General features: G+C 45.4%; 1 protein-coding gene across 3 annotated transcripts in view; it reads left to right on the forward strand.

Annotated features, from left to right (window-relative positions):
- Window positions 1-11,151, forward strand: part of LAMA3 (laminin subunit alpha 3) — a 272,108-nt gene extending 260,957 nt beyond the window's left edge. For all 3 annotated transcript variants that reach the window (XM_078435375.2, XM_078435376.2, XM_078435377.2), the window contains 6 exons: window positions 1,463-1,603; window positions 5,095-5,254; window positions 5,354-5,484; window positions 7,885-7,978; window positions 9,168-9,287; window positions 10,015-11,151. In XM_078435375.2, the coding sequence (XP_078291501.2) occupies window positions 1,463-1,603; window positions 5,095-5,254; window positions 5,354-5,484; window positions 7,885-7,978; window positions 9,168-9,287; window positions 10,015-10,160 (792 nt within the window). In that variant the 3' untranslated portion in view covers window positions 10,161-11,151. The remainder of the gene's footprint in view (window positions 1-1,462; window positions 1,604-5,094; window positions 5,255-5,353; window positions 5,485-7,884; window positions 7,979-9,167; window positions 9,288-10,014) is intronic.
- Window positions 11,152-22,813: the final 11,662 nt, after the last annotated feature.

Below are 22,813 nucleotides of genomic sequence, written 5' to 3' on the forward strand. Positions count from 1 at the left end.
GCAGCTTGACAAGTTATATTGACTTAGTCTTTCAACAAATATTTAATGAGCTGCCATCCTAGAGCACACAAACAAATATACCCGATATAATGTCAGATATTGGTAAGTGCTCGGAGAAAGCATTAGAGCAAGGTAAGGAAGTGGCTGAGTGTGGGGACAAACAAATATACCCGATACAATGTCAGATATTGGTAAGTGCTCAGAGAAAGCATTACAGCAAGGTAAGGAAGTGGCTGAGTGCAGGGACTATTTCAGATAGGGTAGTAAAGCAAAACTTCCTTTGGGAGGTGACAGTCCCTTGAAGTTATAGAAAGGGTGATCCAGGCAGAGGGAACAGCAAGCCCAAAGACCCTGAGATAGGGATCAGTTGAGTGAACAGAACAGAAAGGATAAGAGATGGGATTCAAGAATGAGGCAGGGCCCAGATCATACCAGCTTTGAAACCAAGGTGAGGACTCAGATATTATTCTGAGTGTCTCTGACGCTTCTGAAGAGTATTAAACTAAAAAAGGACCATTGCATGAACAGATGTATATTTTCAAAGCTGCCTTTAGCTTGAAGAGATGAAGTGGGGGTAAGCATGGAAGTAAGGCAGCCAGATGGACACTACTGCCTTTGCTTCAAGAGGCCTCCACGATCGTGGATAGAAGTGCACTGTCCAGGATGTGCTCTGAAAACCGAGAGGGTTTGCTGGTGGATTGCACGTGGAGCGTGAGAGAAAGAGGAGTCAGTATCAAGTCCTGTGATTTGGGGCCAGCAGTTGGGTCAACAGAGGGACTGGTACTGGGACGCAGGAGCTGTGGCCGGGGAAGGAGCATTTTAGAGCTGGGGAAGAGGACGGGTTCTGCTGTGAACATCCTTGGGGTGAGTTGCCTGTCAGACATTCAAGCCCAGCTGTCAGTAGACAGGTGGAGAGGCCAGAGGTCACAGCTGGGAGTATAAGTTGGGGAGTCATTAATGAATAGTCTTGTAGCCATGAGATGGCAGGGTCCACCCCAGACATTTAGCAAAGAGTTTAAAATGTGTGCTCCCTTTTAGTAAAGAAGTAGCCACTGGCCCCTTGCTCCAAGAGCCGTGTGGAAGGGAGATGTTTCCCTTCTTAGCTCTGCACAAACTATTCCTTCCCCTTTGTTGCCTGGGTGTGTCTTCATTTATACTCCTGTGGCTCTTCATTTGTTTCTCTTTTGCATAGGTTTCTAGATCAACTGTATCTTTTTTAGTAGTTGACTTTCAAGGAATCCTTTTTTTCAAATTTCACTTTTCTAGCTTACTCTATTCAATATCCACCATAATCTCACAAAATGGTGATGATGATGACAATATTAGGGAGAAAATTTTCTAATTTTTTAAAGCTCCTTGAAGAAAAAGAAAAACGTTTAAAAAATGTGCTCTGACCAATAATAAAATACATCACCAATTGTCAAAGATAAAAAATGATTAATTTATCTTCTTTACTCTTAAGGTGGTGTTTGGGCAAGATGGAGAAAAGGGGCACTTGGTTGTGGATGGTCTGAGGGCCCAGGAAGGAAGTTTGCCTGGAAATTCCACCTTCGGCCTCAGAGCACCAGTTTACCTGGGATCACCTCCGTCATGGAAACCAAAGGTAAATATTTATGTTTCACCAACACACAAAAATGCTCAGCATCGCTCATCATCAGGGAAATGCAAATCAAAAGCACAATGAGATATCCCCTCACCCTTGACAGAAAGGCTGTTATCAAAAAGACAAGAAATAACAAGAGCTGGTGAGGAAATGGAGAAAAAGGAACTCTCACGCACTGTTGTGGTGGGGGCGGGGGGGGGGGGAATGCAAACTGGAACAGCCACCATAGAAAATAGTGTGGAGGTTACTCAGAAAATTAAGAAGAGAAATACTGTGCAATCTAATAATTCCACTGCTGGGTATTTACCCAAAGAAAACGAAGACACTAATTTGAAGAGATCTATGCACCCCTATGTTTATTGCAGCATTATTTACAATAGCCAAGATATTGGACACAGCCCAAGCATCCACTGATAAATAAATAGATGAAGAAGTGGGACATATATACAATGAAATATGACTCAGCCATAAAAAAGAATGAAATCTTGCCATTTGTGACAACATGGCTGGACCTAGAGGCTATTTTGCCAAGTGAAATAAGTCAGACAGAGAAAGACAAATATCATATGATTTCACTCATATGTAGAATCTTAAAAAAAAAACCAAAACAAATGAATAAACAAGCAAAAAAGAAATAAACTCATAAATATAGAGAACAAACTGATGGTTGGCAGAAGTCGGTGGGGTGGTGGGGAGCGGGGGAGGGTGGCAGATGGGCCAAATAGGAGAAAGGAATTAAGAGGTACAAACTTCCAGTTGTAAAATAAATAATTCACCAGGATAAAAAGTACAGCATTGGGAACCTGGTCAATAATATTGTAATAACTTTGTATGGTGACAAATGGTAACCACACAGCATGGTGAGCATTTCATGCCAAAAACAGTCGTGCTTCAGAACTGTATATAAAAATAATTCACCTTATAATATAATCATGAAAGTGGTTAGAAGGTACAAACTTCCAGGGGCACTTGGGTGGCTCAGTGGGTTAAGCGTCCTACTTTGGCTCAGGTCATGATCTCACGGCTCTTGGGTTCGAGACCTGTGTCAGGCTCTGTGTTGACAGCTCAGAGCCTAGAGCCTGCTTCAGATTCTGTGTCTCCCCCTCTCAATGCCCCTTCCCCACTCACATCCTCTCTCTCTGTCTCCAAAAAATAAATAAACATTAGAAAAAACATTTTTTAAACGAAGGTACAAACATCCAGTTATAAAATAAATAAAATGAATAAGTCTTGGGATATAAGGCATGGCGACCACAGATAATAGTTAATAATACTGTATTCTATATTTGAAAGTTGGTGAGAAAGTAAATCATAAAAGTTCTTACCATAAGAAAAAAAAAGTTTGTAATTATGTGTAGTGATGGATGTTAATTGGACTTATGGTATTCACAGCACTAATTATATATAGAATCACTATGCTGCACACCTGAAAAAAATATAATGTTATATGTCAATTATATCTTAATTAAAACATTTTAATAGGTAATCATTATAATTATATAAGATATTCAAGAATCTCAAAATACTTTAAAATTTTCTTTTAATGTTTATTTATTTTTGAGAGAGAAAGAGACAGAGTGTGAGCAGGGGAGGGGCAGAGAGAGAGGGAGAGACAGAATCTGAAGCAGCCTCCAGCATGTCATAAAGTAGTGTTTTGCTTTATTATATATTATACATATATACATGCATATTATATATTATATACATATACAATACATGTATAATACATATATATTATACATATATGTACTGTATGTATTATGTATAATACGTAATAAAGTTATATATAATTGCCATATATTAATACTACATATAATATTCTGTAATATGCATTATATAATGAATATTATATGATATATAATATATATGTGATATATTGTATAATACATGCATAATATATAGCATTAATTGCTAAGGAGAATCCTCAATGTAAATGTTTGCTTTTCTGTAACCTCTGTATGTAACTATTTCCCTCTCAGAGAAATCACAGGATGGGGTAGCTATTCAAGAGCACAGTATGGATATTCTTTTGTCCTGGATAAGTCATAGTCAGCATCCTAATCTATGGGACAGTCTGTAGTACCCCATTTAAATCATTCTTAGGAACCAAGTTTCTTTTTGCAACATCCCCTCCACCCGAGGATGCAAACCACGGGTTACTGTGCTCCACATCGTTTCAGAGGGCAGGCAACATCCAGTCAATGTCTGCCTCTGAGTACCACAACCTGCAGTCGCCCTTAGGGATTCAGTGTTGGGCGATGGCCTTCCCTGCAGAGTCTGAGCTTGGTTTCAGATACAGGCTCTTCATTGCATAAGGTGGTAAATTTTAAGAAACTAAGAATTTCATAGGGAGTCCAGTCGGTAGTTTATTGTTGACACTGACACCATATGCATCCCTAATATCACCATGTCTTAAAATTATCACATAGTGCATCTGTTGTGTAGGATTCCAGGGTCCTAAAAGCATTTATTTTGGAAGGGAGTCTAAGGATTTTATTCAGTGATTCTTCAATTTTTTTTTGAAAAAAATTTTAAAAGTTACAGTCTTTTGGGACACCTGGGTGGCTCAGTCCGTTAAGCATCTGGCTTCGGCTCAGGTCACGATCTGGCAGTTCGTGGGTTCGAGCCCCTCATTGGGCTCTCTGCTGACAGCTTGGAGCCTGGAGCCCGCTTCGGATTCTGTGTCTCCTTCTCTTTCCGTTCTTCCCCCACTCATGCTCTGTCTCTCTCTCAAAAATAAATTTTAAAAAATTTAAAGAGGAAAGGTAGTCTTTCTTCCCAGGAAAATGCACATGCAGAGAGCATCTGCTATATAATTTAAGAGATCACAGAACCCTGGAGGTGCACGCAGGGGCCCTAGGTGAGGAGCCCTTGTTCCAGGCCACCTTTGGGTGCTCCATGCATGCCCACTGATGCTATGCCTTGTGTCTTATTTTAACTCCACAGCATTCATGATTTGTTGGTGGTGCACTGAGCCCAACAATTTAGGAAGCTTTTTTGCACTTTATTATTTTTGGAATGTTTTGGCCTCTTTTTCAGTCAGCTGCCCTGCATTAAGCAATCGCATAGGCTCATCAAACTCTAAGAAGTGGTTTGTACCTGCAAAGAGACAGTGATATCTATATACTGGGAGGCGGAGATTTCCCTTGTTGTAGCCCTGTCATGTGGACCAGGGTCAGGTCACTGACCAGCACTAGCTAGCGACCTCCACTGCCCTTGCCCCTTGCATACATACCACTTGGTGCCCTCAAACTTTGGCCTCAAACTTCGGCCACCCACCGGACGTCTGGTATCCAGGGTTTTCTAGGCAGTGTGAGCAGGGAGCCAAATGCAACAGTCAGGCCCACCTGACTCTCTGAAGCAGGATGGATGAATTCCGCCCCCCTCAAACCCCTTTGGCAGACAGTTGCCCTGCCTTTAACCTTGGCTGCCCATATGTCTCTGGGAGTTGTGGCTTAATAAAGTTTGCTTTCTCTTCTGCTTGGTTGCAGAGCCTCCCCCCAAACAGCTTTGTGGGGTGCCTGAGGAACTTTCAGTTGAATCTGAAACCCCTAAACACCATTGCTGCAAGCGTTGCTGTGTCCCCCTGCTTGAGTGGCTCTGTGGAGAAAGGCATTTATTTCTCCCAAGAAGGAGGTCATATCATCCTGGGTAAGGGGCAATTTGGAACAGTTTATGTCTTTGAGTCTGAAGAACTCCGTCCTTTTTCTTGAATTACGATGTTTTAACTGTTTTACTTTCTTTTGGAAGCTAACTCTGTGTTATTGGGGCCGGAATTTAAGCTTGTCTTCAGCATTCGCCCAAGAAGCCTCACTGGCATCCTAATGCACGTCGGAAGTCAGTCCGGGAAGCACCTATGTGTTTATATGGAGGCAGGAAAGGTGCGTACAGTTTGATGACAGCGGGGGGACGGGATCTATGGGTTTGCATTAGGACCACATTCATTTCTGGAGACCACAGTAGGTGGAGTTGTGACGGAGTGGGATCCAATCTTGTTTTAAGAGACCTGACTTCAGGGTCGCCTGGGTGGCTCAGTTGGTTAAGCATCTGATTCTTGGTTTCAACTCAGGTCACGATCTCACAACTTCATGGGTTTGAGCTCTGGGTCCCGGCTCTGCACTGGCAGTGTGGAGCCTCCTTGGGATTCTCCATCTCCCCACCCCTCTCTGCCCTTCCTCCTCTCACGCTCTCTCTCTCAAAAAAAAAAAAAAAAAATAGAGACCCGACTTGAGGGCTAACTTACTATTTTCCTTTAACAAATCATTTGGTCATTGTGTTTCCTGTTCATCATCTTGGGCTGAATTCTAACTGCACCACTTAGTTATATGGCCCTGGAGAAGTTACTTCACCTCTTTCAGACTCTGTCTTTAAAATGTGGATAATAATGTTTATATCTCGGGGCTTTTGACAAGAGAATAGCAACTATGATACGCAATAAATGTTCATTTTTCTCTCCTCCCCTTCACCCTTGTCATATCTCTACTTTTGTTCATAAGGGCAGCACCAGAACTCATGAGATAGTTGTTCTCTCCAGCTGTCTACACGATGTCATGCCCACGCCCACGGGCTGCTTTCCACTGAATCAGTTTCAGATTTCCCTTATGCTCCCTGTACCACTCACCAGCCTATCTGGTCCCTGCAGCCAAGCTGGCCCCGGGTCTCTCCGCTCCAGGCTTCCTTTGGCTTAAAGGGATTCCTCCTTCAGTGGACACTTCTGCTGCTTCATCCTGCCCGTCACTCGGGGGCCTGGCCAATACCCTAGTTTCACCACCAGGTTATATCCCTTTCCTTTTCAAAAACTCTTTTAAAAACCAAATCGTTCCAGGAAGGCCTCAAGGCTAAGATTGATAATGTTAAAGAGCAGCAATTCAACCGAATAAATCTGAAGATCTGATTGACTTTATTAATTGATTCATGAATCAGGCAGCATCCCATCTAGCAAATAGAGAGAAGCTCTGAGGAGTTGTACAAAATGGAAGGTTTTTATAGGAATGACGGTGGGGCAAGGAACTCATTAGCAAAAGAAAAGAAAGGACTGTTCCAGGCAAGGTTACCTTCCATTTAGAGGAAAGCGTCTTATTAGGTAGATTACCTTACATTTCTTTGGGGGGTTGGAGAAGTCCATGTGACAGGTTGTCATTGGTGCTGTTCAGAAAATTCCTGACTGACCTATCGAGACGACATTTCTGGGGAAGGTTGAAGCTTCAGTTGGGTTAGATATTAAGCACCGGTTTGGTGAGTCAGCCTAAGTGGCTCCATTTTGGGCCTGTGATCTTCTATTTAGCCATAATATGCCATTTTCCTTTACTTCTACCCTTCCACAGCTTAACTGTGAGGGGGAAACTAGAGAAGGAAATAAAATAGCCCAAACTCCTAGAACATTTTCTATTTGAGGTGCAGCCTTTAAGTCTGAGCAGGCCTCTGGTAGGCGAGAGGAGCAAGCAACTACCTGCTTGCTGGCCTTGAGAGAAGGCTGGCTTTTCAGGGGAGCGGGGCGGTAGGGCTCCACGAGAGCTTCTGGAGAGGAAATAATCGCATACGCAAAAATCAAGACACAATGACCTTCATAACAGCAGTGACATTGTTTAGCTGGAAAATTGCCTGAGAATTGGCCTTGCTGTCTAGCTACATGCAAATTAAATGCAAATTAGTTACCAATTTGCTTATTTTAGTCCTGGTATTTGTTCACCTTGGTTCAGCCCTTGGCCCTGGTCCAGAGAGTGGGACTGTGGGATTCTGCACGCTAGTATGAGTGCCTGACCCCTGACACATGCCCAGTACAAGTGCAATCAGTTAGCTTGCTGAATTCCTTGAGCTACAACCCTAAGGCATGCATTCATGGAATTATTCTAATTGTCTGGCCCTCTCAGCAGGGCGTAGGCCTCAACCAGCATTTTTGCCTTCCAAATTTTGCGTCCTTCTAAACAGAACTGTGGCCGCAGTTGCCTATCAATAGCTTGAGGAGGATCTTCCCTGCTGATCAGTGACCTTTGAGTAGAGCCTGACAGAGGAGGGGTTTGGGTTGGGAGGGAAGAGCTCGTCACCTTTGGCAGCAACTTCAGGCCTGGCCTTGGGTTTGCAGCTTGCTTCCTGGAAGGGACTCAGCAGAGAGATTCTTGCAAAGCCTTGGCCCTCCTGTGATCACCTGGTGCGAGAGGGAGGGGCCACGTCTAAGGTGCTTCAGGGCCCTCAGGGTGACAAGCGGTGGGAAGGAAAGAAGGCAGGGAAGTTGGCTCCAGCAGCCTTTCTGAAGGAAATAGGAAAATGCATGTGTCTTCCAGGTCACGGCCTCTGTGGACAGTGAGGCGGGGGGCATCTTGACATCAGTTACACCAAAGCAGTCTCTGTGTGACGGGCGGTGGCACTCGGTGACAGGTATGATGTCCAGTGGCCTGTTGTTCACACCCTGAAACAGTGTCCCTTTCCATCTGGATTTGAATGTCCCAGATACAGCCTCGCTTTATCAATCCATTCGCATATGACCCGGCTCAGTCCACCAGACTGACATGGTGAGAAGATGTCCATTCTCAGCCCTGGCTGCATTTATGCAATTCGTGGCTGCTGCAACCTGTTCTCTGTAACATACAGAGAATTTTCTTTTTGAGCTCAGAAAACTGATACTCTGTGTTTTCAAGGCGGTATAACATTATGATTTAGATTTTGGCTCTGAAATCAAAAGGAACAGAGATCACATCTCAGTTCCGGCCCTTACCTAAGTGACCTTGGGCAAGCCACTTAATTGCTCTTTATCTTCAGTTTCCCCCCTCAACACAATGGAGATAAAAATAGGGCCCACCTCCCAGGGTGGTGAAAATCAAATGGGACAGTGTATGTAAAGTGCACAACAGTGTCCAATATGCAGTAAGTGCCCAGGAAGTCTTTGCTCTTGCTATTGTTCAAGTCCATTTAATACTACTGCAAACGATTTAGACAAACCACTGGGAGGAGATTGGGCATAGCCTCCCAAACCAAATCTGCTGTTTTATGAATAACTTGTGCACATTAGTTTGGTAATATATTAAACTGTATTGGCTAACATACCTTTCCAAAAAAGAAGAGTAGTCTCTTGTCTAATTTGAATGCTGACTACATTGCAATTAGTTAGGATTGTTCACACTGGAGGAATTCTATTTGGAGGGTCAAGAGCGACTCAGTTTTCAGAAGTCAGCGTCTCCCTGGAAGGAAGTTAAGATCTTGTGAAATAAAGATAGCTTCTGGAGAGAGCAGCTGGAATCCCAACTCATTCAACTTATAACCAAGCCGTCTTGTCAGGCTCCTCAATGCTTGAGAGTCACAATCGCTTATCTGGGCAAGAAGAGTGACCATATCTTCCTCACAGATTCATTTGAAGGATTAAATCCTGCAACGTATGTGAAAGCATCTACATCCCACTTAGTGTTGAAAAACTAGTTGAATTTGTGTCTAGGTTGACGGAATTCCTAGCAATAGTGTTCCCACAGCAATGGGTTGAAAGGAAGCCCGTGGTGAAGCTCTAGTGTAGTCATTAAACATTGGGCAGGGCTGTCCTCAGGTAATCAAACTGACCAGCTTCCTCTCCCACCAGTCACCGTAAAACAACACATCTTGCACCTGGAACTGGACACAGAGAATAGCTACACAGCTGGACGGCTCCCCTTCCCACCTGCCAGCACTCAGGAGCCACTGCACATTGGAGGCATTCCAGGTAACTCTTGTCCTGGCTTCTACACCCACGTGGCCCCACGTCAGCTCTTAACATTTCCATCTTAACCGAACAAATCAGTGCCCCAGCCATGGGTTATTAGCTGGGCAGCCGTTGGCTGGACAGTGGAGACAGTGAGGCTCTTTGCTCCAACACATGGGAAAACCCAATTGGTAGCAATGGGCACATTGTATAGCCCAGGCCACATTGCTGCTGCTTCTCCTGTCCCAAGCCTATCGTTCATAAGCCTCTCTTAGGCTACCTTTACCTAGAAGCCTGATAGCAGCAAAGAATCAGGAAAGGGGCTAAAAACTGGTCTCTCCTCCCCAGACATTTAGTTTTACTGACGAGTTATTAAGCTTTGTGGGGCCAGAATGGGAGAACCAGGCAGGTTCTGGAATTTTGCCTGGAAAGAGCCTTGTCATTCTTCCTTGTTTGATGTTCCTCCGGAGAGTTTGTTAATTTTATGGGTCTTCCATGACCCATAAAAAGCACTAGTGTTCAGAGTTATTATCTATTGATTTGGGCTGTGGAATTTGCTTCTTTGAAGAACTTGAAGAATAAGTAGCCTTGTTGGTGATTTATCACAGCAGGCAGGGACGTGGGGTGCCAGCTCAAAGGAGGAGGTGACTGGCTGGCCTGAGATCCTCGGTCCCTTTAGCTCTAATAAGATGATTTTCTAAATTGGGCACATTCACACTCATGGAATGCCTCTCCTTTTCTCTTGAAGCCCACTTGAAGACGCTGAAGCTCCCTGTGTGGAAATCATTTTTTGGCTGTCTGAAGAATATTCAAGTCAACCACATTCCTGTCCCTGTCACTGAAGCCATGGACGTCCAGGGATCTGTCAGTCTGAATGGCTGTCCTGATCACTAACACAAACCTATCAGACAGCAAGGGAAGTCACCTTCAAAAGCACAGTTACCCAACATACCTCCCTGTCTCTGCTCAAGATCATTCTTGACTTAAGACACCATCTAGATGGGATGAATAGCAAGTCTAATTTCATACTCTGACCATGCACACCCATCCTTTTGGCACTCAGTGTTACCTGTGTATTTATAAAAATTCCATGTCTTGAAGGTGATGAACAACTTGTTACATGCTTTGGTAATATCATTTTCAACTAAACATTAAATGCCTTTTAAAGGACATTATTTTCCACCTGGTAAAAAAATAAATATCTTTTAAAGCACTTTAAAAACACAAAAACTGACATGTGTCATGGGGTTGTAACTTAATGGGGTTAAATAAATGCAGTGTACTCTTTAAATGGGGACGTTTGATTAGCATTAAGCCAATGGCTTGTTGGCCACTGTTAATCATACTAATTCTTCAGCACCTGTTCAGTGTGCTACCCACAACACAGTTTTCTACAGATAATTACGAAGCACAGACTTGTGTGGCACTGTGTGTGCTCAGTGTTGGCTATACCGTCCGGCAGAAGACATAATTCCTGCCCTGAAGGAATATGCAGTCCAACTTGGGAGACACACAATATTCACAAAGTAGTAAATAACGAACAAACCGAATTAATGGACCTATATTTCCCCTTGGCTTCCCATGTACAGTCTGCTACCAACCAAGTCTAGATTATGACTATCAATTCCTTGAGGGCAAAAACTATCCAATAGGGGAGATGAGATGGATATACATTCTATAATTAAAGCTTTGTGTGGCAAGCTAACAGAAGTCAACAGGAAGGAGGAATCGCTTCCTGTTTAATCTACAAAACAATGAGACATGTACTAGACCAATATAATTAACCAGCACCGCTCTTCCTAATGAAGAAGACTATGTAAGCATTTCTGTGTCTTCTACATAGTGTTTGTCCCTCAGAAGAAAAAGAATAAATCTAAACTTTGGATATGGTCATCCTCTGTGGTATCCTTAACACCTACCTGCCCTCCACCTCTGAAATGGAGCCACATTCTCTTCAACTCAGTGCTCTTCTTTGGCCGTCACACTGCAGTCCTGTGGGCATGCTTTCTAACACCTGTGTCTATGCAACCATGGAATATTCTCCAGGAGAGGTAGCAGGTTCCCCATTACAGGGAGTATTCAACAGTGGCTGGCTGGTAGGCCTTAGCGATGCTATGCTGACTCAGGGATTGAATTGCATGACCTTAAGTTATATGTTTTCTGAAGACATTGACTTTTAACTGGAAACTTCCATCAGTTATTTACCACCCAGATTCTGAGTCTTCATGAAGAGCATCCATTTTACCCGTCTTGGCACTAACTACACTAAATGGGTGGTTCTCTCTTTGGCTTCCTGGTGTTAATCTAATTGACTCTACAGAGTTATTTATTAGGCTGATTATTCCTGAGCCCTTCCTAGATTCATCATAAAGGGACGGCAAATTCACCTAATACCGCTGGTTTTCCTTCCATTTTGTAGTACCTTGAAGACCAGCTGTCCATCTGCCTTTTCTGAATATAATCCCAGCCACCAGAAGGCACAGAGTGTCACAGACTGAATGACAGTTAAGGAAACAGAAAGCCCTCAGCATGCGTGTTCTCAGATCGTAAATGTGTGTTCCCTGAAAGGAACGTTTACAGCTCTTAACTAAACCATCAGCGCAATTATTTGTAAACTGTGAAGTGCCATACAGATACTATCACTGGTGTCCTCTCCCTGGCTCAAAGTCTCTCACAACTTGGGCTGACCTTGGGATGAGAGGCTAAGTAGGGACAGTGGGTGCACTGGTGGCTGGCTCTGGCCAGTTCATGAGAGGTCCACAGTTGGTATCCTTCCGGTCAGGGGAAAATGGGGCCTGCACTGTGAGAAAGCCAACAGCACGGCACTATTCCCTGAACAGTCACTTCAGGGACATCAGGTGACTAGGAAGCAGTCATGCGTGTGCCTTCATGGGCCGCTTCCTGTAGCATCTCCCAGGGCACCTCTTGACCTCATTTCTCAGTACAAGGGGGGTTGAGTTTTTGTCACACTGGCAATAACCCCGTGGCAGAGGACGATGGCCCTGGACAGAACATGCTGACGTTCCCCTCCTCCCGTGTGGGAAGTGGTCTCACTTCCCCACAGAAACCTTTGACTCAGCTCCTTTCTGTGCCACCCCCCACGCCGTGTTGCGCTGCAAAATCCCCAAGCCCCAGCTCTGCCCTCCCTGCCACATGGACTCCTGTCTCTCTCCCAGCTCTCGGGGCTCTCCAACTTTAGGTAAGTCAGTGCTAGCCCCAGAAAGGCCAGATTCTTTCTTACAAATGATAGGCTTAAAGCCAGCATATGAGTGGAACCACTTCTAAATAGCATTATTGTATTGAATACAACTGGCATATGTGTTCATTATAGAAAAATCAGAATATGCAGAAAAGCATAAAAATCACCCATAGCTCATCACTCAGAAACCTGTAGGTCTTTAGTTACATGTCTATATTCTTTTTATTTTTAAAAATTTTTTTTCAGTTTGTTTAGCTCTGAGAGAGAGAGAGAGAGAGAGAGAGAGAGAGAGAGAGAAGGGCAGTGACTCCATGCTGTCAGTACAGAGCCCAGCTAGGGACTCCATCTCACGAACTGGGACATCATGACCTGAGCTGAAATTAAGAGTTGGATGCTCAACCCTCTGAGCCAGCCAGGCACCCTGTATTCATTTTAAATGCACATGTATTTCTTTACAAAATTACAATTATGCTGTATGTATTTTTATGTGGTCTTAAAAACTATATGGTGAATTTTCCCAGGTCTTTGACTGTAGAACATTCCATCAAATAAATTTATCATAATGTATTTAACCAACCTCCAACCACTTACACAGCTGGGTTGTTTCAACTGTTTGTAATCATAAGCAACACTAAAATGAATCTGGCAGGGAATATATACTTATTTATTTTCTTATACTTAGAAGTAAAACTACTCGGTCAAAGGATATGAACATTTTCATGTTTATGGTGAGCTATTGCCACATTTTTTTTCCCCTAAGAGGTTATATATCCACTTGCATTCACATCTTTTTTAACTGGGCTTGGGTCTGATGCCGCTAAATATAAAGTCACCAACATCTGCCCTGGTCTTCAAGACAGGGAGCAGCTGCTGGAGCAAGCCAGCCCATAGACAGCCACCATGCTCTGGGCTCATCTGAGCCCAAATCACATGCCTGGAATCACAGCATGGTCAGCTGATAGGGCTCTAGGTGACTGTGCACAACACCTTAAGACTTAAAACACGGGCAGCTTTATCATTTGTCCCTAAGAACCCATGCTAAGCCCCAGACAGCCAGATTTGCAGAGCGTGCCGCTCTCAGAGCGCTCCAAACCAGTGCCAAGCCTTGGACATGCTTCCAGAAGGGAACAAGGCACTCCTCCGAGCGCTTGAAGAATGTACTGTGCTCTCTGGGCAGCCAGGGGCTTCTTCTTCCATCTTATAGGTTTGATTTCTTTGTGATTGAAACTTAAACAAGGATTCACTGAGGCAAAATTTCCAGGGCTTATACAGATAGAAACTCGAGCCGCTATCCCCCTCATCACCCTGCCCAACCCTCCCCCCATGGGAAAAATCCAAAACGGACACTTTTTCTTCTTTTCATGAGTGATAATGGTCATAATAGCACTGGTGGCAGGTGACAGATACGTCATGTTTCCACTTTCTTGGAATATAACAATATAACAATATAACTTAATTCCTCGCCATTGAAATTCTAGCAGAATGTCTGTAGCCTGAGTGTAGAAAGTAGAGACAAAATTGGAATATCTCCTTTAATCATCCTCAGGGTGAGGAGTAATTAGTTTCCCAGAGGGCAGAGTCCTGAGATGATGGATACTATTTACTGAAAATGTTTCTTTTCTCCTTTGTTCATAAAGGCTTCTATGACCTCAGAATGTGAAGTGTACCTTTCCACTGCCAGAAGGTTTTATTCCCCATAAATTTTGAATGTGTGGTTTATTTTACTCTACATTGAGTCCTTGATAAGATGAGAACTGAGAGTTTCAGAGAGGGAAGGACCGGAACTTTCTGCAGAGCTTCAGTCTTTGTGAATGCACACAGATAGCACAGCACACACTGATTAAACCATCCCTTGCTCAAAAGGCTTTTGCTAATTAATTGCTAACCTTTCGATCATTTCATACTCAGGGAGCATGCATTCCTGGACAGTTAGAATGGAGCTGGGTATCTGGTGATGTAGCTTGGCATGTTGTCCGTTCAGAAGGCAACTATCAGGGTTCACCTGGGTGGCTCAGTCAGTTGGGCATCCGACTTCGGCTCAGGTCATGACCTCACTGCTCGTGGGTTCAAGCCCCGTGTCAGGCTCTGTGCTGACAGCTCGGAGCCTGGAGCCCACTTTGGATTCTGTGCCTCCCTCTCTCTCTGCCCTACCCCCCTGCTCAGGCTCTGTCTGTCTCTGTCTCTCTGTCGCAAACATAAATATTTTTTAAAAATTCTTTTTTTTAAGGCAAATATCAGTACTTAACTATTCCTGCAGGAAATACACTTCCTCAGAAATAGCCTGTGCTCTGGAAAATAAGTGAGCATATCTAGCATTCAACTACAGTACTGTCAACAGAGAATAAGATCCCTGATGTCATGTTTCTGCAGTGTCTTTGGTGAGGGGAGGCCCCTCATGGGCTGAAGTGCCGTGGGACTTCTGACTTGCTTCCTGCACCAAAACTACCCAGCTGCTGCTGTGACAGCTCCTGACAAGCCCAGATCCCAGTGGGGTTTGTCTCCTGCTCTACTGTTCCCCGTAATCTGTCTCTTCCCACTTCCTCACAATTAGAGGGAAGTCCCTTGGGAAAGCCACCATCCCCCTCCCCCCACCTTCAGGAAACACTTCGGCTCTTGGAAGTCCTTTGAATCTGAGCCACTCCTTGCTGTCCTGGGCCTATAATTTGAGTTGAGTTTCAAGCATGCAAGGTTTCCGTCGTATGGCTTAGAATCTTCTAGAAGTTTGAGGGACAAAAACGTTCCATCCCTTACTTCACAAGCCTTCTCTGAGAGTTCAGTGAGATGAGGATGTAGATGATATTAACACTTTCAAACACCAGATTCTTCCTTATGGGTTTAGTTTTTTCCGGGAAAGGAATTCAAATGTCCAGAAGTATGAAAGCCAGAAACCTAATGCGGAAGTTTTCTGTTCTACTTGGAACTTCTGTTTATCACTCTCCCTGATTTGCCTTTCTAGGGAAACCCGTGGAGGAAGTCAGCTTTCCCCCTGTGTTTATAGCACTGCTGCGTGCACAAGCAAGATCTGTTTCAGGTGAAGAAACCTTTGTGGTAACGGCTGCCTGTTGCCAGCTCCTCTCCCCTTCGCTCTCACCCCCTCAGGGTTGGCCGCCCTCGCTTCCAAATGCCAGCACCCACGTGTCTTTGAGGCCTTTCTTTGGTTGCCGAAGTCAGCTGTGCACTTGTGCCATAGGTCAGCCAGCTGTTCCGGGATTAATGCCCCAGGCGTGTCCCTTACCAGTGTCTCTTAGGAATTAGTGTCTTTTTTTTCCCCACCCTTGTTGGAAGTGTGTGTTCTATGCTGGTTCCCCGGGTCTGTCCCACAGGCCTCCTCTGCAGTCACCCACAGTGGGAACTGGCTCAGAGAGCTCACGTCATTGGCTGCCTTTCCTTCCATGTCTTCTCTTTCCCTTTCCCCCCTCGTTATTGGTGTTTCTGTCACCTCCCAAATAAACTACCTGCATTCAAATCTTTGCTCAGTCTCTGCTTCAGGGGGCCCCAAACTTTAGACACCCTCTAAAGGGTAGATCTTGTCCTGGGTTTTGACCACACTATATATGTTTTCTGGCTGTGCTCTCTGTGACTGTAAAGACCCCAGGGAACCAGATGCCCTGAAACTCAAACCATAGTTGTTACAATACCATGACAGCACTGAGATGGGAAAAGGTTATTGGGGAGCGCCTGGGTGGCTCAGTCGGTTAAGTGCCTGACTTTGGCTCAGGTCACGATCTCATGGCTTGTGGGTTTGAGCCCCACATCGGGCTCTCTGCTGTTAGCACAGAGCCCACTTTGGATCCTCTGTCCTCTCTCTCTTTCTGCCCCTCCTCTGCTCTCTCGCTCTCTCTCTCTCAAAAAGAAAAAAAAAAAACAGAGGCAACTAGGCTAAGTTGTGTGTAATTCAGAGACAAACACCGTAGGAACAAACATTACAGGCAGAGAGAAAAGCATGTGCAAAGGCACAGAGAAGAGAGTAAGCGTGACTTAGGGGAATCTAAGAGAATCCTGGGTATTGTGACCACTGGAGGCAGATTCACGTAACGGGGGGGCGGGGGGGGCAGGGTGGTGGGTATTGGCCAGGAGCCAGATCCTGGGGGCACGCGATACCTTGCTAGCTGCTGTGAGGCATTGGAGGAAGCAAGTTAGAGGCAGTGGGTATCTCTGGTGAGGGGAATTTCAGTGGAGGGACAGGGCTGGAGGCTGGAGTCCGGTAGACCCTAGAAGGGCGAATGGGAGGTGAGGAAGTATCGGCAGTTCGTGGGAATTCCTCTTTTCAGGTGGTTCGATTATGATCAAACGGAGAAAGAACCTGGGGGACAGATGATTGAGGTGGATTGCTTTGTTAGTTTTGATTTCAGAAGGCAGAATGGAGTGTTTTGTATGCTGGCAAAGAGTTAGTTTATAGGGAGAGGTTCAAGGTGAAGGACAGAGGGAGGGTGTTTGATGGTCGGGGGCATGGAATGAACTTGAAGGGAGTAGACTTGATAAAAGAGAAGGGAGTGCTTTTCTCTTGAGCCTGAAGAAGAGGAGGTGAATGTGGGGAACTTAGGGAGTTTCTCTTTTCCCAGAGAATTAGATCAGGTGGTCTCAGAAGGAGGCTCGAGAACAGGAGAGAAAATGTGAATGAACATTGTGGACAATGATCAGCTGCCAGGTACATGCACAATGGTTACTGGGGAGAATTTGGGGCTTCTCGTAGGACATGTGTTTAGGTAGATTTTTGGTGGCACTGACTCACCTAACACTTCAATGGGTAGAGAAATGAAGAATAAGTCTTTTGGATTCTGTTTTTGACTTTTTCAGCCTTTGGCTTATCTCATCCAGTGGTTCCCAATCTGCAGTGTGCAACAGAAGCATCTGGGCAGTTCTTTCCAATGCAGATATCCCCCAGACATCCCCAGAGATCTGATCTTGCACGAGGCAAGACATTAAGTCATTTTCAAAGCAGCCCAAGTGATTCTAACGTACAGCTGGGATCCGGATCCCCTGACGTTAGTCATGCTTCAGGGGAGAGTCCTTTCCAGTGGCTTGGCGTGCAACAACTGGAATTTTATGAGGTGGCCACTGAAACTCTTTTGAACTTTGTTTTATACATGCTTCCTTAACAGTGGCTTTCATTTCATTACAGCTTAATATAGCTTTCATTTTACAGTGTCCTTTTCAACAAAAGCTTTGAATCTCTACAAAGTCTTGAGGTTGAATGACTCCCTCAAATAGTGTTTTAGGTAGAAGGGAAGGGGTGGATGGGCACATAGAGCACAGCAATACATCGATACCTGGACGACCACATCTGGCTATTACAGTTATGAGTCTCTCTCAGCAAGAGAGCATCCCATGAGGGATGGGAGGTACTTAACTTGACTGAAATGTGGGTGCTGCTCATTACACTCGCAGGGCCCCTCCTGGAAAGAGAGTAGGAAAAGGCACCAGGAACAAGGCAGATTTTCCTGGCTCCCATGTAGTTGGTAGTGGGTCCTAAGGGTTACTTTCTCTCTCTCTCTCTCTCTCTCAACTGGCAACAAAGAATGGGTGTTCCAGATAAGGTGGCAGGGAAATGGAAACAGGCAGTGTGTGACAGGTCTCACCAGTGCAGAGTGTGCCGAACGTGCCCTCAGCAGTGACGTTTCGGTCCTGGGAAAAGGAGGACCGCTAAACTGTCCCGTTGCCTCAGGCCAGGGATGCAGCCCAGGAACTCCACAGCTTTCTGAATAAAATCAGCTGCTTCGGACCATGTATCTGTCCCGTCCACTGGGGGCTGCCTAGCACAGGATGTGGTTGAAAACTCTCAGATAACAACTCCTAGGGGCTCCCTAACGTGGTCCCGTTTACCACCCCCTTTCGCGTCTCTTCTCCCCTCTGAGGCTCTTCACAGGCTGACCCTTACTCTGGCTCAGGGAAGGGGAAGCGGACTCCTTGCCTTCCTCTGAACTTGACCATGCTTTGCTGCCTGCTGCAGGCATTCTTTGAAAAGTATTTGCCCAGTTGCTACAAGCTTTCGCACAGCGAAGGCTCAGTGTTTGCCTCCGGGACACAGAGCTCGTAGGAGCTGCCACCCTGGGAACTGGCACAATCGATGCTGGGTGTGGGATGAGGACAGCAGGGGGCAGGGGGCTGAGCCAGCCAACTTGCCAGGTTTCTCATGGCTGAGCCTGCTGCCTGGCATGTGGTAATAGGAGGCGCTCTGCTGGCATCTTTAAGCCATGTCTCCACCAGTTCCATCCTTTTTTTTTTTATTTACAAAAAGATTTTTTACATTTTATTTATTTTTGAGGGAGAGAGAGAGAGACAGAGCACAAGTGTGGGAGAGGCAGAGAGAGAGAGGGAGATGCAGAATCCAAAACAGTTCCAAGCACTGAGCTGTCAGCACAGAGCCCAACACGGGGCTCAAACCCACAAACCGTGAGATCAGGAGCTGAGCTGAAGTCGAACACTCAACCGACTGAGCCACCCAGGCGCCCCTCCACTGGCTCCATCCTGATTTCACCCAGGAGTCACACAGCAAGCAAGCCGCACACTGGATGCTGCCTGTTGGTCCCCACCTGTCACTCTTTGCCACAAGAGTGGCAAAATCTTTTGTGAGGAGCCACAGAGCAGAGTTATGTGGGTATAATAATAACTGAGGATCCAACAAGTTCAGGCAGCGGATGGGGGAGGCAGGGGAACCACCTGCTATGATGACCTACACTGAAGGGCACAGAAGCCCGAGAGCCCTAGAGCACTTTCTCCAGTGTGAGCTGGAGCATGTTTGTTTTGTTGCTGCTACTGTCTGTTTTGTTGTTGAGCTCTCACTAATCTCTCAACCACTAAAGTGGGTCCCTTTCGTGCCCTCGGTGTAAAACGGAGATGTACAGGGAAGAGTGTGGGTTTTGGGCTTGGCAGATGGGCTGGAGACCTGGCCCTGATACAGGTTGGTGCTGTAGTCTTGGGCAGGTTTTCTAAGCTGGCAAAAAAAAGGAGAAGGAGAAGGAGAAAGAGAAGGAGAAGGAGAAGGAGAAGAAGAAAAAACTGGCTCCCCCCAACCCTAAGATAAAAAGGATAAAAGATTCCTTGAGACGCATGTGGGGGCACGTCTGGGTGGTTCAGTTGGTTGAGTGTCCAACTTCTGCTCAGGTCATGATCTCGCAGTTCATGAGTTCCAGCTCCACTGGGGCCTGTGCTGACAGCTCAGAGCCTGGAGCCTGCGTCAGATTCTGTGTCTCCCTCTCTCTGCCCCTCCCCCGCACATGTTCTGTCTCTGTCTTTCTGTCTCTCTCAAAATAAATAAATGTTAAACAAGTAAAAAAAAAAAAAAAGGTTTCACACGGTACCCAGCCTACTTTAGCAGCTTTGAGTCAAAGTTCTGCCTGGTACAGAAGAGGGTGCATTTGCCCGGTAAATCCTTTGTGCTCTATACACCAAGGGAAGCCACCACAGCCCCAGAAGATGTTCTGCAAAAATCAGGGGCAGCAGTGTGATCTCTTTCAGAAACACATCTGACTGTGGGTGCCGTTGGCCCCATCTTACAGACCAACAAGGCTCAGCAAGCTTCAGCAATTTGCCCAAATTCAAAGCCAGGTGCTCTGATTCAGAGCACAGGCATTTCCCCCTACTCCGTGCTGGCACTGGGTCCCAGCACAGGACAAAAACTGCAAAGACCAAGCTGCGGGATATATGAAGAGAAGCAGCAGGGACTAGGTTTGGAAAGATCGTGGCCTTTTCTAGAGAACATGTGGTCCTGACCTGCTTCTGATCTTTGACCAGGACGAGCTGGGGCTGCAGGGAAAGATGAAGGCCGAGGGGGTTGGCTGATGAGTGGCTATTTCAAGTCCTATTATCCACGTTATTTTGTGTTGCCAGTTGTTGCGCAAAGCCAAGAGCTAACATCATTTGGTCTGAAGACACGGCAGAGTAATTGCAAGCTGAGTAAAGCCCTCACGTCAAAGGAAAGGGAAATTTAAAGCAGAGGCAGCCATTCCCTGCCCTCAGACTTCATTTGCCTCGTTTAGTAATTTCATTTACACACTCACAAAAATGGAGAGAAATCTAAAATAAAAGCAAACACTGGTTACACAGCAAGAAAATGTGATGCACTCTGAGCTTCCTTTGTCCTGCTTCCTCCCATTAAATTCTTTTATGTAAATTGCTTCCTCCCTGTGCCTCGGGCATAATAAATATTCATTGAAGGAAGGAAAGAAAGAAGTGGCACGTGTGGGAGATGAAATAAAATGTAAAGGATCCCAAACCTCGCTCTCAATAGCATCATGTATTTTATTACTAAAGGTTAATGAGAAATTGATCCATTAACCAATCAATAGAAGACTTTCAGAAAAGGCTTGGTTATTCAACTATTTGGCAAACACTAAGGGAATCACTCTCCTGGGTCCAAAGATTCCCCCAGGTAAGTGGATTCGGGTCAACCTATGAATTTATCGAAGAGACCCCATCACCTATATGCAAAGCAACTCTTGAGCATTTAAAATAATTGGAAAGAGAAAAGAAAGCCCTGGGTTCTGATGAGAACTGCTTTCTAGCTAAGAAAAGGATATGTTTCTAGAGCATAGCTGCCCTGCCACGCTCAGTACCTATGAAACAATCCAAAATCTTCTCTAGCTAAAACAATTCAGACTGCTGTAACCAGGGCTTATGATTTGGCCACTAATTAAAAACAAAACAAAACAAAAACAAAAACGCGTGTACCATTTATTGGGCACCAGGCAGGTGCCAGGCACTGTGCTAACCTCTTGACTATACAATCTCATTTAATCTCAACAATTATCCTTAAGAGTCGGGTATTAGTACTCTATTTAGCAGAGGAGGAAACTGAGTAAGTACCAAGGTTACATGTGCAGTCCTCGCGGAACTGTGACTCACATTGTGTTAACCGTGTGCTTGGGATGCTCTGCCTGGGGGAGGGAAGACTTGGGGCTCCTGCGGGGACTGGATCTCCAAGGGTCAGCTCGAGACAGGTAAGGAATCACCTGCGAGCATGTGCCCTTCAGATGCTAACCCCCCAATCTAGACCCCACATCCCACCACCTTTTCTGTGGCTCTCACCCTCAGGGCCATTATCCCCCTGTCCCAATCACCCAGGGCCAGTTCTGGAGAGCTAGGGAGAGGCTCTAGCCACTGAGTCCATTCAAATTATTCAAGCCAGACACTCCCAACTCTGCTTACCCTGCCACACCTGTTTCTTCCACAGAAAGCACAGTGAAGGCTCTTGCCCCCATCTGTCCCCTCTCCTGCTGCCTCCCAACTGACCCTGATGTCTCCACCTCCCATGGTGTGGTGTGTCCCCTTCTATTGGGATCCATGAGAATAACAAGCTATGTTTTCAATGACAATTGTCTCCTCATCTGCTGATCTCACCATACCTAAAAAATAGTAAGACCTACATTTTATTTTTTAAAGTTTATTTATTTTGAGAGAAAGAGAAAGCACAGGGGAAGGGAAGAGAGAGAGAGAGGGAGAGAGTGAGAATCCCCAGCAGGCTCTGCACCGTCAGCATGGAGCCCTATGCAGGGCTCCAACTCACTAACCGTGAGATCGTGACCTGAGCCGAAATCAAGAGTTGGGCACTCAACCTACTGAGCCAGGTGCCCCAAGGCCTCTATGTTAATACACACCCCCAGGGTCACCCCTGAGTCATGAAAGCAGACACACGAGAGGGAAACATCACGTCTTATTTATGGTAGCATTGGTGTGTTCAAAAACAAAAGAAGGTCTTTAAGAGAATATTCCAAAAGCATGAATAACCACTAGTCTAACCTACTAATCTTCAACCCCCTAGGGATTTTCCATTTCCCACTGTTTCAATGGCATTGCGGTGATAGGGAAGGGAAGTATCACTATCTGCGTGGCCTGGATTTACACATCCATCCAAAGTGAGTTAGAAAAGGCTGTGAACAGAGGACTAAAACAAAGTCCTACTTCCCCTCTGGTGAGGGAGCATTCTTACTTCCTCCAGAAAGTGTTCTTCCATTCTAGATGGAAGCTTAACTTAGCTCTTAACGTTTAACTTAGGGGTAAACTTAGCTACCTAAGGACAGCTGGTAAAATTAGCATACTTGTAACAGATCATTAAGCCAAAGACTTGGGTTGAAAATGCTAATTAATCACCAAAATAACTTTCTTCAGCGTGTCCCCTCCCCCCTCAATGTTCTGGGCTGACAGACACAGGACTGTCCACTTCCTGGAGCTGATCTCAGCCCAGTCCCAGGTTTATGAAAAGCAGCTAGCGCCCTAGTGAGCTGACCGCTTCAACACAGCCTCCCTCCTGTAGGCTCCTCCTCTCTTGATTGGAGTGACTTCTGCACACGAATAGAAAAATCCGCATAGCACTCCAACATCCGAGCACTAAAACATCACCCAAACGCCA

The sequence above is a fragment of the Panthera onca genome, chromosome D3, assembly GCF_046562875.1.
Source record: "Panthera onca isolate mPanOnc1 chromosome D3, mPanOnc1 haplotype 2, whole genome shotgun sequence".
NCBI classification, from domain to species: domain Eukaryota; kingdom Metazoa; phylum Chordata; class Mammalia; order Carnivora; family Felidae; genus Panthera; species Panthera onca.